The 16,137-nt window shown below is 37.6% G+C and overlaps 1 protein-coding gene across 1 annotated transcript in view; it reads right to left on the minus strand.

Annotated features, from left to right (window-relative positions):
• The window catches only part of crtac1a (cartilage acidic protein 1a), a 19,197-nt gene continuing 3,060 nt past the window's right edge, over positions 1-16,137 (minus strand). Inside the window, exons 3-14 of the mRNA XM_061988127.2 lie at positions 16,089-16,137; positions 12,690-12,826; positions 11,197-11,353; positions 8,511-8,645; positions 8,211-8,347; positions 7,979-8,115; positions 4,070-4,152; positions 3,832-3,932; positions 3,605-3,773; positions 880-1,025; positions 770-809; positions 1-709 (exon numbers count right to left, since the gene is read on the minus strand). The exon at positions 16,089-16,137 is cut by the window's right edge and continues 148 nt beyond it. Coding sequence (XP_061844111.2) covers positions 702-709; positions 770-809; positions 880-1,025; positions 3,605-3,773; positions 3,832-3,932; positions 4,070-4,152; positions 7,979-8,115; positions 8,211-8,347; positions 8,511-8,645; positions 11,197-11,353; positions 12,690-12,826; positions 16,089-16,137 — 1,299 coding nt within the window. The 3' untranslated portion in view covers positions 1-701. The remainder of the gene's footprint in view (positions 710-769; positions 810-879; positions 1,026-3,604; positions 3,774-3,831; positions 3,933-4,069; positions 4,153-7,978; positions 8,116-8,210; positions 8,348-8,510; positions 8,646-11,196; positions 11,354-12,689; positions 12,827-16,088) is intronic.

The following is a 16,137-nucleotide window of genomic DNA, read 5'->3' on the forward strand; positions in this document are numbered from 1 at the left end:
TGCATTCAAGAGTCTTTATTTACACAATGTTATCGTTTGCTATTAGTCAACAGCGACTAGTAAAAATGAACAGGAAATAGCGGAGAAAAAAAGATGGACATAATACTAAAACACTATAAGGAGCATCTTGTCATCAATTTAGTGCTGAAAGAAAAAAAAAAATCAAATGTGCATGCACATCTTGAATTAGCTTTGCTAATATCATGCATTCAGTTCACTTCTTTCCAATATGATTGTATGCAGACTGCAAGATGCACAAAGTAGGGCTTCATCCAGGAGACACATCATCAAAACATGCAAAAATGCTGTAAAATTGTCTAATTGCAATACTGCTGCCTAACTACTCACTTCTCTGCCAATTTAGATAAAATACTAATGAAAGCATCTGAAAATTGGAGGCCTCAAACCTGGAGCTGGAGTTGGCCAACAATGAAGCTGGTGCTACAGATTGGATGGTGGCGGGAAAATACAAAAGGTACACATACATGAGTTGTCAATCAATCACTTATAGAGGATATGACTTGTTAATTAGTCAGTCGCAATCCGAAAACACTTAATTTCAGGAGTTTGCACAATGGAAATAAAACTTGTAACATTAGGTGACCTGTGAAATTGTCAAGTACAAAATAATACTCATAGAGTAAAAGAAAAAAAAAAGGCTTGGTTTTAAGCAAAGTTCGGAGAATGTTTAAATGAAGTCTTCAGATTCCTGTAAAAAACAAAAGAAAATTCAAAGAAAATCTTTAAATACTAACTGATATTGTCCTACCTGTGCAGCGGCCATTCTTCACAGCAAAGCCTTGACCACACTGCAAAACAAAAAAACATAGTTTTCTTAACAAAATATGCAATGTTTTTGGCATTTTACAGCAAGTATACCTGGGTGTCATTGTGAAGTGTGGACATTTCTCCCTCGCTGGGGTACGTTACTTCCACCACAGAGTTAATTTCTTCAGGCCGGAGGACACGAGTGGTTGCGGTACCGTCAGGCCAGGAGACCTCCAGCACCGTCGCGTCATCGCCTCCTATAAATCACCGCCACAGCGCCACGAACAAGAAAATGAAGCCATTATCACAGACGGACAATCACAATCCAAGTTTAAGCAGGCCAGAATGTATGGGTGCGATATACACGATACAAATTTGTCCGGATACAGAGCTTTTAATACTATCCGCAAATTTGACAGCGACAAGTGGATGACCGCATCCTCAAGGCAATGCTAGCGTTCTTGCTAGCGGCAAACTAATCCTTGCTCCCAAGTACCGTATTTTTGGGACAATAAGTTGCAGTTTTTTTCATAGTTTGGCCCGGGGTGCGACTTATACTCAGGAGCGACTTGTGGGAAATTATTAACACATTACCGTAAAATATCAAATAATATTATTTAGCTCATTCACGTACGAGACTAGACGTATAAGATTTCATGGGATTTAGCGATTAGGAGTGACAGATTGTTTGGTAAACGTATAGCATGTTCTATATGTTATAGTTATTTGAATGACTCTTACCATAATATGTTACGTTAACATACCAGGCACGTTCTCAGTTGGTTATTTATGCCTCATATAACGTACACTTATTCAGCCTGTTGTTCACTATTCCTTATTTATTTTAGATTGCCTTTCAAATGTCTATTCTTGGTGTTGGGTTTTATCAAATACATTTCCCTAAAAAATGCGACTTATACTCCAGTGCGACTTATGTTTTTTTCCTTCTTTATCATGCATTTTCGGCCGGTGCGACTTATACTCCGAAAAATACGGTAAGTTTCATACATTGAACAAAGAGAGCACAGTCTACCAAGTCAAATTCCTTGTTTGCTAAACATACTTGGCCAATAAATCTGAATCTGAATGATCATTATCACCGGAGGACGAAAAATAAGCAAAAATGCTACGCATGTGTAATGTATGGTGTCCAAACTTGTCCCACTAAGGGCCACCCACCGAAATGCAGGGACCATTTTGATATTTTTCATTTTAAATACCAATTCAATATATGTATTTTTTTCAAGGAAAAAAAAATCAGCCTGCATGTCAGCTTTGTATTATTAGCGTCAAAGTTTCAACTTTTTCTTGTTACATTACACCTGTTTTAATTCACTTTTATTAATTTTTTGTAGTAATAGTATTTTTAAAATGAGGTACTGTGCTTCAAAAAGCGGGTATTATTATGGTGTGTGTACAAGGACCACAAAATGGCACCTATTAGGAGACATCATCTTGCCTTTTGTTTCTTACCTATTGGTACCTGCTGATGTGTATTTGGGATCGGCATAGTCCCGAAAATTTGCGCGTGTCCGCAATTGTAGTATGCGCCAACACCGTAGTCAAAGAGCTCCTTCTTTTTTTCTACCCTCTTGTTGTGGGGCATTTATCGTCCGCTGTTTCCATTTCTAATATAAAATAGCGTACAGTTCTAACTTGTATCTGTCAGTAGACTTGCTACGGAAGCGCTAAAAACTACCGGTACAACAAAGATGACGGAGAAAAGACGCTATCAAAGTAGAGGCACGTAAATAAAACCGACCACAAAACGGCGCATCCTGTTGAGACAGTTAGAAAGCAGCTTGAATATGGTCTGTAAAACATAAATCAGAAAATCTGCGGAGACTCTTCCCACCCCCACCAAGGACTGTTTTCACTGCTGGACTCTAGAAAGAGGTTCCGCAGCCTCTGTAGCAGAACCTCCAGGTTCTGTTACAGCTTCTTCCCTCAGGCCGTAAGACTCTTGAATGCATTAAAATAATCCCCTCAATTCCCCCCAAAAATGGACTAACTCGCTGGAATATAAAGACAATATAGCATACATCCATAAACGTGTATGCATATGCAAAAGTGCAATATATTTATCTGTGCAGTAATCTATTTATTTATATCTGTACCTTATTGCTTTGTTATCCTGCACTACAATGAGCTAATGCAACAAAATTTCGTTCTTATCTGTACTGTAAAGTTCAAATTTGAATGACAATAAAAAGGAAGTCTATAATCTATGCAACATTTTGACCAAAGAAACATTCTTACATGTTATGTAGACCACAAGGAAGTTTTAAATGTAGAAAAAAAATCACGATATGACCCCTCAATGCGCCTTATAATCCGGTGTGTCCTATGGTCCAAAAAGTACGGTAAGTGGATTTGATTGTTTTTGATTTGAATGTTTATTATTGTATTAACATGGTTGTTAAAGTTAAGGATGTTTGTGATTTCTGATTGTTTGTGAGGGCACCAAAGGGACTTCTCTGTGTGTGTGACCGTGTTGGCAAAGCAGCACATACAGGACAGCAGCTTGTTGTTTTAGCTTGTTAATCAAGAGGAAGTTGATCCATCACCTCCTTGTTATGTTTGTTTGATACACAGTGTTTGGTAGAGTTACACTTTATATTGTGTTCAAAGTGTACGAACCTTCACTAAAATATGGACTTTTGTCGAGGCTGTAACCCATCATTCATATTTCCATTGTTTATGTAGAAATTTGCTTCAGTATACAAACTTTTGTATTAATGAACAGCAATTAAGTTTGTAGATCAAGGTTCCACTGTATTGTGATATTTTGGGCTGTATCCCTAGCAGAATGAATTAACGTAATTGTAACACTTACCTAAACCGAAGTGTGCGACTGGCTCCATCTCACACAGATACCCAGAGCCTCCATCAATGATGCGCGTGTGAGCGCCACTCTGCTTCGTGAAGACTCTTACTTTGGCACCCCGAGCGTAGGATCCGAACTGGGTGCGAGGGACGACTCGAAGCCATTTATTGGTCGAGCCCTAATGAACGTAGTGAGTGAGTCAGGCTCTCGTAAACAACACACGGCTACCTACGCACCTGTGTGACGCTAAAGACGGAGACGGGCTGTGCCGCGCTCTCTCCGTGCGCTATCAGTAGGTCCAGCTGTCCGTCTCCGTCCACATCTGTCACAGTGCCGCCTGTAAAAAAAAAAAGAAAAGGCACAGAGCTTTTAATGCGTTGACCTAGAAAACAAGCTCAATGTGGTGTCTCCTCTCATCAAACTGGAGGCGAAAGCACCACGATGAGGAAAATATGTTAATAATCCCCTTCTGACCTGTTCCTCTGCCTTGAGGCTCCACAGCGTCTCCTACATCCAGTTCCTGGATTAAAGGGTCAGCATTGGCTCTTCTTGAAACTCTGCAAATGTACAAAACATTCGAATGATATCGATAATCGGCTGTAAACCAGCTGGGAGGGGCTCTAATTCACCCATGAACAGGATGAGCGTTAAAAAAATAATACATATAGGTAATTCACCCAAACGGGGGACATTTGCATTCCCAGGCAAGAAAACGTATACATGCATGGTAAAAGTACCTGTAAAGTGCATATTTAATAAATACATTTCTGTGTAGAGTTTGCATGTTCTCCCCGTGACTGCGTGGGTTCCCTCCGGGTACTCCGGCTTCCTCCCACCTCCAAAAAACATGCACCTGGGGATAGGTTGATTGGCAACACTAAATTGGCCCTAGTGTGTGAATATGAGTGTGAATGTTGTCTGTCTATCTATGTTGGCCCTGTGATGAGGTGGCGACTTGTCCAGGGTGTACCCCGCCTTCCGCCCGAATGCAGCTGGGATCGGCTCAAGCACCCCCCGCTACCCCTTTATCTTTATCTAGAAAATGGATGGATGGATGAAATATATTACTTTAAAAAATAAATGTATAATTTATATAATACACACGTTCACTCAGTTTTTATTACAATGGTTGCCCACACATTTTGTAAACATTTTTTTTAAACATTTTTATTATTTTTTTTTAATTACATTTTTTTATTACTGTATTTTTCTATTATACTGTGCTGAGTCTTTGATTTATTTTGTACAATTTTCCATTTTGTCTATTATATGTGCACTTTAATTTTTGAAGTTGTTCTTGATTTATTATATCAATTGATTGACCACAGCTGTGACTATTTAAGTCAGGGGTGTCAAACCTACGGCCGGCGGTTTTATCCGGCCCGCGTGATGAGTTTGCCAAGTATTAAAATGAGCTGCATTTTTTTTTATTTATGAAAGAAACTGCTGTTCTAAATGTGTCCACTGGATGTCACAACAGCAATTCTGTTAGGACTAGCAGGAGGTACAAAGTAAAGCGTGGCTCCCAAATGAAACTTAAAACCTGACATTTTATATCTTCTGCTTCGAACACATCGTTATTTGGCACCCTTACTCCCCAATAATATAGAAAACTGAACCCTTTTGAATAGTTTTTACCTCCGTTTCTTACAGTTTGTTGAGTTGGCACTGGATTGATACGTGGACATGACAAAGGAGGTATTTGATACCTAGAAGAATTTACATGTTGTGTTTTTTGTACGATCCCAGAAAGACTCTGATTTAAAGTTTAATCCTGGCATTGTAGATACACTGAGACCAAGTCTAAACTTATTGTGTTTTTTCAAACTGTACCAATTTCCTCAGAATTGTCAACAAACTTGAAGTGTTTTGTCCAGAGGATTATTTGTGATTTTTTTTCAGAATGTTGCTTGTACTATTTTACTAACAAAGAAAACAACCTGGAGTCGTCTTTTCTTTTAAGTTATCATGCCATGATTTGACCATTTCGGCCCACTTGGGAATAGATTATCCTCCATGCGGCCCCCTGAACTAAAATTACTTTGACACCCCTAATTTAAGTGCATCACTTCCTGTTAAATAATTGCACACTGACTAAGACCTTGTCGAAACCGGTCTGTGTTTTAGTGGAGCCTGTGCAGTTTATATTCAAATTATTAGAAGGACACGAGTGTTGCTGGCCTTGCTTTTTCTTTTCTTCACTCAGTCATGTCACCCCAACACATTATACACTCTGAATGGGAATAATCCACAAGTCACATGGTCCGCAAGTCACAGGAGGTTACATCATTCTGATCCTCTGCAGACCAAGTAAAGACCAAAATTAAGTTTACTCACTTATTTTTCTGTGTATTCAATGATTTTTCAAAAATGACTGGACGGTTAAGACCTCAGCACAGTCTCGTTATCTACATTTAAAAAAAAAATTATTTCTTAAATACAATATTGTATACATACAACTTGTATTGTCCCTCGCCACATCGTGCTTGAAATATTGCGGCTTCACCACATCGTGTACAAAGGCATACTTTAACATTTTTGGCCTAAATTAAGCATTTTTAAGCATACAAATGTATAAATAGACCAAAAATATCAATACTACACTAATATTGGCCACGAAACTAATCAGAGCATGCGGTTCAGTATCGTGGCCACTAATTGGCTCAGCTTTAGCCAGTATTGCTACATTATAAATAAATGATAAATGGGTTGTACTTGTATAGCGCTTTTCTACCTTCAAGGTACTCAAAGCGCTTTGACACTACTTCCACATTTACCCATTCACACACACATTCACACACTGATGGAGGGAGCTGCCATGCAAGGCGCTAACCAGCACCCATCAGGAGCAAGGGTGAAGTGTCTTGCAATGGACATGACGAGGTTGGTACTAGGTGGGGATTGAACCAGGGACCCTCGGGTCGCGCACGGCCATTCTTCCACTGCGCCACACCGTGTATTAAAAGGGTGCAAAGGTGACTAAAGGTGTCTAGAGGGCTCGAATGATATTGAAAAATGTATTTAGAAGGTCGTAAACATGTTTTTTTTTATTATATAGCTATGAAAATTGTTGATTTATAATACCTTTTTACTACATCGCTGGAATTAATTTATCGCGGTCATGTCCAGACTCCTTTAACAGCGATAAATGAGAGACAACTGTAATGAGTTTGTGGCTATATTTCTTGAATTTGCTATATTTTGTTAACAATTACCAACTGTTACTTTCAGTACTGTTACTTAAATTCAGCGTTTTCAAAAGTAATAATAAAGTCGCCTGAGACACTTTTAGGGTAGTTTATTATAGATTTAGAGGTGAAAAAAGACAACAAGCAAATGGCCCAGATCAAGATATGAATATAACATTCCACATCTAAACCATTTTTTCTATGCAATTTTCTTTGGAACCCCCAATTTCAAATTACAAATTGGAACCATTTTTTCCATGGTGATAAAAGACTTTATATGTGGGAATGTAACAAATTAGATTTATAAAAATATATTTACAAAAAATGTAATACCAGTACAATTAACTTGTATTCCATTATATTAAATGATGTCATTCTAATTACTGTCATATTCTTGGGAAAATTCACCTGGTTGAAGTAACTCCATCAAGTTACTTATAGTTGTTGCCCTCCACCCTGTGGTAAAACTCTCTGTATTATAAAAGGTTTATTCATTATAATAGCAATTCATTTTATAAATCCTATTTCATCATTTTGAACACATATTTTTTTTAATTTTATTTTACCAGGTAAAAAAAATCCCATTGAGATCAAAGATCTCTTTTTCAAGGGAGACCTGGCCAAGAGGGCAGCAGCAAGGTTACATTAAAAACCGTAAACAACACATAAAACATCACATTTAAAACATTAAAACTTGCTCACATGACACATGTGCATACAGACAAGGTAGACTGCAGTCCTTTGACAGAAGCTTTAAATATATATGTGTAAAAAGAAGTTAAGCAGTGTTATAATTAAAATGTAAAAAAACAAAAAACATTATTGATAAACAAATTGCCCTAACTTCTAGTCAATGTTATATGAGTAATTGGGCGCATGGTTGCAAATATAGATACTAAGGGTAGTAACAGTATCAAATCTATACTGGCGTGATGAGATCAATATTTTTCATATCTCTACTGTTTTTATTTTCATAACTGTTTTTGTTGCGTCGCATGTTGGGAGATATGTCACTCTGAATTTTTGTATGACCTGATTTTGCAGGTATAACTGTATATTAAATTAATTGTTGCACAATATCTCTTTTGCGATGTGATACTACAATTGGCAAAATTATGTAATATGTCTTAGCTCAGATTTGAGTGTTTTTTTTTATACCTTTTTCTAAATGTTTTTTTTTTTAAAGCAGACTCACCTGAAGAGCTTGTTGGGTGCATTTCCTCTGTAGGCAATATTGTTGAAAAACACCTCAAGTTGTCCATCATTGTCAAAATCAGCTGCTATAACCGTGCGAATTGGGGAGGGAGATGCAAATCCTGCAGTCGCAATATTCTGAAAAAAAACCCCCCAACAAACCTACTTAGAGATGTACAGTATTTTATTTTTATTTTTATGTTGTCCTTCGACCGCATACACTCCTTGCTCACCCGGAATTTAGAGTCACTGCCCTGTAGGTAAAGTCTGTGTGGACCGTTCCAGTTGCCGTAGACTATGTCTGTCCTTCCATCGCCGTTAAAGTCTGCCAGTGCTACTCCTCTACCATGTTGATGCTGGTCCTCCACACCTTGGCACGCGCACACAAATGTGTATCTTTAATGGATTCATTCAGTTTTATAGCAGTATGAATGGATCAAACAAACCGATACATGATGTGGTAGCTGAACAGAGACTTAAACCTCTGGAGGTGTTAATTATTCAAATGCAAGGCCTGTAGCTTTATGTCTCACCTGACTGCTTGGCAACTTCAGCAAAAGTCCCGTCTCCATTGTTCTTGAACAGGAAGTTGGGTCCTCTCTCGTTGTCACAAAAAACATCAGACCTTGTATCACTGAGGATGGGTCCAACCACAACACCGCGTCCACCTGCACCCAAATGTAACTGTATCTCAAATGTTTTTGTCAGAATAATTGTATCTAAGTTATCACAAAACTTTGTGTTTCAATGAGTTCCCGGCGAGCAGACAAAAGCTGTCTTTGATCTTACCAATCAAAAGGCTTGTAAAACTCCACTGTGTAGGATGGGAAGCGACATGAAGGCGTCGGTTTCTTTGATTTTGTAATCCACAGGAAGATTTTGTCTTGACCCGAGATTTACAAAGCGGAGCGGTAGCAGGACCTGACCCCCCACCTTTTCTTTGAACTGATTTGTGACCAAAGGCAGCGGCTGTTTACGACCCCCGTCCCTTTAGAAACAGCTGTTGCCATGTAATCAGGGAAAGTCCAAATAAAAGAGGAGGCGTACAATCTTTCGTCAGAGCGTGGTGGGACACTGTACAAGGGTACAGGTCTACGCGTTTCTCCTCATTGAGCCAAATTTAATTCTGTCTCTGTTTAATTCCTTGCTTCTTGTCTGTTTAATAGATGTCATCAGTGTTTGAACCTGACAGTTTTGCACAATTTTGTTCGACATATTTCTTTAAAAAATAGACCAGCAATGCAAAACAAAAATGGCCACTGCAGAGGACACTGGTTTTCACAAGGATATTTCTATAATTTTCCTGACTTCCAGCCTTTCCGATCATGTCTACTGTGCTGTCATTAATGAATTGCGTCTATATTAGGCACACAAATATAGTCGTGGGTGAGCCACTGTGCTGTGGGATTGGATTTTTTGATTATTTCGAGTCATGTAGTTGTATCTATTTCAAAGATGTGTTTTGTCATTAACCCTTGTGCAACTCTAGGGCCCTAAACGGGCATGACATGTGTTCCTTATGTGATATGATTGCTCAGTTTAAAACAGGGGTGTCAAAGTCATTTTAGCTGGAGGAAAATCTGTGCACACGCGGGCCGGACTATTAAAATCATGGCATTAAAACTAAAAAATAAAGACAACTTCAGATTGTTTTTGTTGTTTTACTTTGGCCAACAATAGAACAAACACATTCTGAATATATTACGATAAAAATATAGAAAAAAATACCGGCAGCGGTACAGTTTAGATCCATGAAGGAAAAAAGAAAGTGAATGAATGTTTATAACTGAATAAATTATATGCATACAAATGTGTTTTCTTTTGTACTATTTTGTTTATTGAATTAAAGTTTATGACAACCTTTTTCCAAAACACAATATAGAATGAGAGATATAACAGGAAAATGCATACATTTATCATTTGTTTTCAAAACGGTTACAAAAAAGTGGGACCCCAAAAGTGTTAAGTGGGACCCCATTTTTATGACTTGATGGGGTCCCTGGGACCCCATTTTGAAAATTCATAACGCCAACACTGATGGAATATTGGTGCGTGCAAAACAGCAGCAGGCAATTGTGTTCTAATACTAATCAAATATCATCCCGGGGGGGGCAACAAATAATTAATTGCCTTGACTTTGACACCCGTGGTTTGAAAGGTTAGTGGTCCAAAATTTTGCCAGGGAGTTTTATTTTGTAAAATAAAATTGCACTGTGTTTTATACTGCAATGTTGGAGGATATAGCCATAGAGTATACACATTTTCTCTTCGTAACACTTTTGGCCCCATTGACTCCCATTATAACTGTTATTTTTCAACAGACCGGAACCCTGCTATATTACCATGCTTTTTCCATGAAAACCGAATTAAACTCATTCTTGACGATGAAAAAAACCTCAGAAAATATTGTTTTGGTGCAATTGTATTTCTTAATCACTAGATGGTGCCAGAAAACCATGATGCATATTTCTCAGGGTTTTAAATGAGCTATTAAACTGCTGAAATGGAATAAAAATTATTTTGGGCAGTTATATACAACATGACAGATTTATAAACACAAGCTATGGTGTCTATGGAAGAGCTTGAAGAGCAGGGAAGTCCGGAAATGGCGATTATTTTGTATTTATTTTTTGCTCATAATGTTGACCATATCAGTTTTGAAGTAATCGAGGACCAGATCGACAAAAACATAAAATTAAGTGATCAAATTAAAGTTTTACATGCCTTTAACCAAACTGTATATGCGGGAAAATGGGCTCTGGTTCTGTAGATTCAATCAATCAATCAATCAATCAATCAATGTTTATATATATAGCCCTAAATCACAAGTGTCTCAAAGGGCTGCACAAGCCACAACGACATCCTCGGTACAAAGCTTACAAAGATTACCTTACACCAGTCTGGTGATGCAAAAGAGGCCTTCCAAATACAGTTAGATATCTACTGATTACGGTACTAAAAAACTAACTGATATTATTGGAAATAACTGCCAGACTCATTTTCAAGAGCAAAAAAAATACAGAAAGAAACCTTTTGATTATCTGGACGCTATTGGTCCTTTAAGTGCGATCGCATCAGTCATTTTATGACTGGGCTACATTGTATGCTTGCCCTGGCCCAATCATACCAAAATAAGGCAAATGTAGCAAACACAGTACGGTCGACTTTGATACTTTAAATTCCCTCATGCTCAAAACATCATGACCTTTGGTGTCTCACCTGTGAGCTTGTTGACTCCAGCTGTGGCAGCAACATCAGACAGGGCAATGACGCCGTTTGCCACATCGCTAGCAGCCTCATCCATCTCTAAAAGAGCGTGGGGACCGATGTTGCCGCTGGCGTAGTTTGCCACGTAGACCGAGTAGCGGCCGGTTCCCTGAAGAAACATGGAAGGTAGAAAAGTTTTGAAGGGAACCGCTTTAAAGCACAGATGTCAAACTCATTTCATATGGCTGGCAAAAGCCTGGAAATAATATGCGTCAGTAAAATACTTAATATTTTCTTTAATAAATGTTTTCCTTCTTTCTGTTTTGACAGAAAAAAAAATACATGCACTGCGTGCCATTGCATATAAGAAATATATTTTAATACAGAATTTAATTAAATGTTTATGAATTTAGGTTAGAAAGTACTTATGTATGAATCTGTAATATTAATGTTGTTAATGTTAATAATGTAATGTTACATTTCTATGAATTTAAGTTGGAAAGTAGTAATAATAATAATGAACTATTAGTTTCATGTTTCCTAATAATGCAACAAATTAACTATCATATATTAGATTTTTTTTGTTAATATTAAAATGAAGCAAAGCAAAGTTATCCATGAAATTGTACTGTAAAAATGACAAGAGAATTTACGGTAAAAAAAATGTCTGCTCAGTCGCCAGAATTTTACCGTAAAAAGTGGTACAGTTTTGTTACTTACAGTAATACCGTATTCTCCGGACCATAGGGCTCACCGGATTACAAGGCACACTGGTCTATTTTTGATCTTTTTTCATATATATAAACCGTCCGCCCGGAACTCTAATAACTAAAGTTCCTTGGGTGAATAATGTAAACTCACTACACCGGTATGTTTTAGCACTTTCATGGAGAGTTTACTGACAGATATAAAGTATATATCTGTATCATGAATCAATTGTGACTTAAACAAGTTGAAAACTTATTCGGGTGTTACCATTTAGTGGTCAATTGTACGGAATATGTACTGTACTGTGCAATCTACTAATAAAAGTCTCAATCAATCAATATAAGTAAGAACTTTACACTACTTTATATTAGAAATGGCAACAGCGGAGGATGAATGTCCCATAAGAAGATAGAGGAGAAAAAAAAGAAGCTTATCGACTACGGTGTCGGCACATACTACAAAAGGCGGAAGCGCGCAATTTTTCAGGATTTATACAGATCCCAAATACAGATCAGCAGGTACCAGAAGGTAAGAAAAGTTGCTTTTGCATAATATTGCGAAACAAAATGCCACATAATGTCTTACCTTATACACACACCATAATAATACTCTGATGTTGAAGCACATCAAGCGGTGCAGCTTCATAGCTTACCAAAGTCGTACTAAAACATTTGGATAGATTTTTGAGCGCCGTGTGTAAATGTTCTATATTTTCAATGGAACATATAAAATGTTGGTGTTGTTTACTTGTGTAATATTGCCGTCATAGTGCAGCCTAACTGCGATGGGTCGCTGACCTTTCTGTCAACACACGCCACAGAGCGCCCCGCCATGCGGTTAGGGACGCCACGGTGCACATTGAGCTCGTCACTGAGCAGATCCTCAAAGCGACCGTTACGGAACTTGAAGAGCTTGTCGAAGTAAGTCGCCCGTCCTGCGTAAAAACAAGGGAGGAAAACAGTCAGTCATTATAATAAAACAAAGAAATGCAAAAAAACAAATTGTAGCTTTCTGTGATGCAAACAATAAACCCTGAAAGAGAAATTGGATGATGATTGTGTCAGTCAGTGATTATCAAGATACTCTACATATGTTAACTGATATTAATGCCAATAAGTATAGTCCCCCAGCGGACAAGCTGGCATTTAATTATGCGTCTATATACGGTGAGGAGCCACCCTCAGTTAATAACAATCACCTCCTGTCAGAATAATTGTATCTAAGTTATCACTAAACTTTGTGTTGCCATGAGTTCCCGGCGAGAAGACAAAAGCTGTCTTTGATTTTACCAATCAAAAGGCTTGTAAAACTCCACTGTGTAGGATGGGAAGCAACATGAAGGTGTTCTGTTTCTTTGATGTATTGTAATCAACAGAAAGATATTGTCTTGACCCGAGAACTACAAAGCGAAGAGGAAGCGGGGCCTGACTCCCCTACAGGGACCTCTTCTTTGAACGGTTTTACGACCTTTTCTGTGAACTGTTTACGACCTTTTCTTTGAACTGCTGTAACCAAAGGCGATGGCTGTTTACGACCCCCTCCCTTAGACACAGCTGTTGCCATGTAATCAGGGAAAGTCCAAATAAAAGAGGAGGCGTATAATCTTTCGTCAGGGGCGTGGGACGGCACTGTGTACAAGGGTACAGTGTCTACGCGTCTCTCCTCAATTGAGCCAAATTTAATTCGGTCTCTGTTTAATTCCTTGCTTCTTGTCCTGTTTAATAGATGTCATCAGTGTTTGAACCTGACATCTCTATTAGGCAAATAAACTGCATTTTTAAATATTTTAAGTAACATTATCAAGTATTAGGAGGAGGCTAACCAAACACAGAGAGAAAGCCAGGAGCAGGCATGCTAGCAAAGCTAGCCACTAAGCCAGGGGCCGTCAACATTTTCCAGGCCAAGGTTCCCCAAACTGATATATCCCTACCTATATATCCTGTATAAAATTGTGTTTTAAATTAAACTGATTCTATAGTTACTTTGTTATTGTGCAATACTGAGATAGTCAAAGAATACTGTATAGCACTGCTAATAGTTAGCTGGCACCTGGTCGTCTATGTTAAATTATTTTAATAATTTATAACAATTATTCATTCATGTTTTTATTTTATATATATCATTTTATTTTATACAAGGTATATTGAGTATATTGGCCATAAAACAATGTTAATGTGCATTTAAAGACATTTAAATGTGTGGAAAAAAATGCAGATGGACTATAAAAAATATTAATCAAAGTTTATTTATATAGCCCCTTAATCACAAGTGTCTCAAAGGGCTGCACAAGTCACAATGACATCCTCTGCTCAGATCCCACAAAATAATGAAAAGACCCCATGTTGAAGACCTCTGCGCAAAGCCAGCTTGAAACGACACATAAAATAAGTGCGTAGTAAAGTTTAAGAAGTGTAGATGGAACCACATCAGAGCAGAAATGATGCAGATACTAACAAGAAATGTAGATTAATAAGCATCGAGAGAGAGGAGGATATAACAACTGGTAGTGTGTCAGCATTGTGACAGTCAGTACACGACAGGAAAGGGAGGGCTGATCGAGCCATACGTTGATGGTGTCGACACCAAAGGTAGTATCACCATATGATTGATACAAGAGAGATTAGATTGATATTAATATTTTAATCATTCAATCCATAATTTTTTATGTTGTTTTTGTTAATGTTTACAAAGTTGGGGAAAAAGTCCTTGGACACAGGGAGACTTTAAGGGCAGAAAGGATTTAAAAGAGTAACAAATGGTAGTTTTTGCTTTTGTTTAGTTATCGTGTACTATTAACTTTGATTTGCTCAAACAATTGTATGTACTAAAAGAGAATAAGGAACTAGTTTAAATAACAGTCAACTAGGGTTGTCCCGATACCAATATTTTGGTACTGGTACCAAAATGTATTTCGATACTTTTCGATACCCTTCGATAGTTTTCTAAATAAAGGGGACTACAAAAAAAAGGCATTATTGGCTTTATTTTAAGAAAAAATCTTACGGTACATTAAATATGTTTCTTATTGCTATTGAAGAATTTTGTTCTTGAATAAAATAGTGAACATACGAGACAACTTGTCTTTTAGTAGTAAGTAAGCAAACAAAGGCTCATAATTTAGCTGCTGACATATGCAGTAACATATTGTGCCATTTCCCATTATATCATTTTGTCAACATTATGAGGGATAAGCTGTAAAAATGAATTATTAATCCACTTGTTCATTTACTGTTAATATCTGGTTATTTTCCGTTTCAACATGTTCTATCTACACTTCTGTTAAAATGTAATAATCACTTATTCTTCTGTTGTTTGGATACTTTATATTAGTTTTGGATGATACCACAAATGTAGGTATCGATCTGATACCAAGTCATTACAGGATCATACAATGGTCATATTCAAAGTCCTCATGTGTCCAGGGACATATTTCCTGAGTTTATAAACATAATATACATTTTTTTAAAAGGAAAAAAGATTTTGTGACTATAAAAAAATATAGATGTAATCATAGTAGTATCGACTAGATACGCTCTTGTACTTGGTATAATTACAGTGGATGTCAGGTGTAGATCCACCCATGGCATTTCTTTACATTCAGGCGTGCTAGCTTTTGTATCCTCCTACGGTGTGGATGATACTTGTAAGAAACTCACTTTATCTGTCGCCATGGAGGCGAGGATTAGTGATTTAGAAGTAGCTAAAACTCTGCCGACTGCGAATTGATATTTGCTGGTAGCGAGCTAGCAGTTACCTCTTCCTGAGGGCGTTTCAGTGTTAAAGATTCACCTTTAATCATCAGTTTTTAGGCCAAAATGCATCCGTTCTCCCTTTTCTGTCTACACACTGTCTGCTTGTAAGTACTCTGTGATTATGCGCTGCCGAACATGCTCCTCTGCTCCTAAAACCAGCAATGTCACGACGTGACGACACGCCGTCATGCCCGGTAACCGGTACTTTTCAAACAGAATATAGTACCGTTTTTAATTCATTAATACCGTGATACTATACTAGTACCGGTATACCGTACAACTCTACAGTCAACTAATGTCTAATGTCAGTAGCAGTCATCATAATTGAAAAATGTACAGTTAACACATGAGATTTGTAGGTATTGGTATTGGCCGATCTCAATTGGCATTGGAATCGGCAGCATAAATCCCTACTAATGAGATAACAATAATGACGATAATTACCAGAGTAGGCATTATTTGTGTTGAGGAAGTAGATCTCCTCACGTCCATC

This window comes from Nerophis lumbriciformis, linkage group LG27, assembly GCF_033978685.3.
Source record: "Nerophis lumbriciformis linkage group LG27, RoL_Nlum_v2.1, whole genome shotgun sequence".
Taxonomy (NCBI): domain Eukaryota; kingdom Metazoa; phylum Chordata; class Actinopteri; order Syngnathiformes; family Syngnathidae; genus Nerophis; species Nerophis lumbriciformis.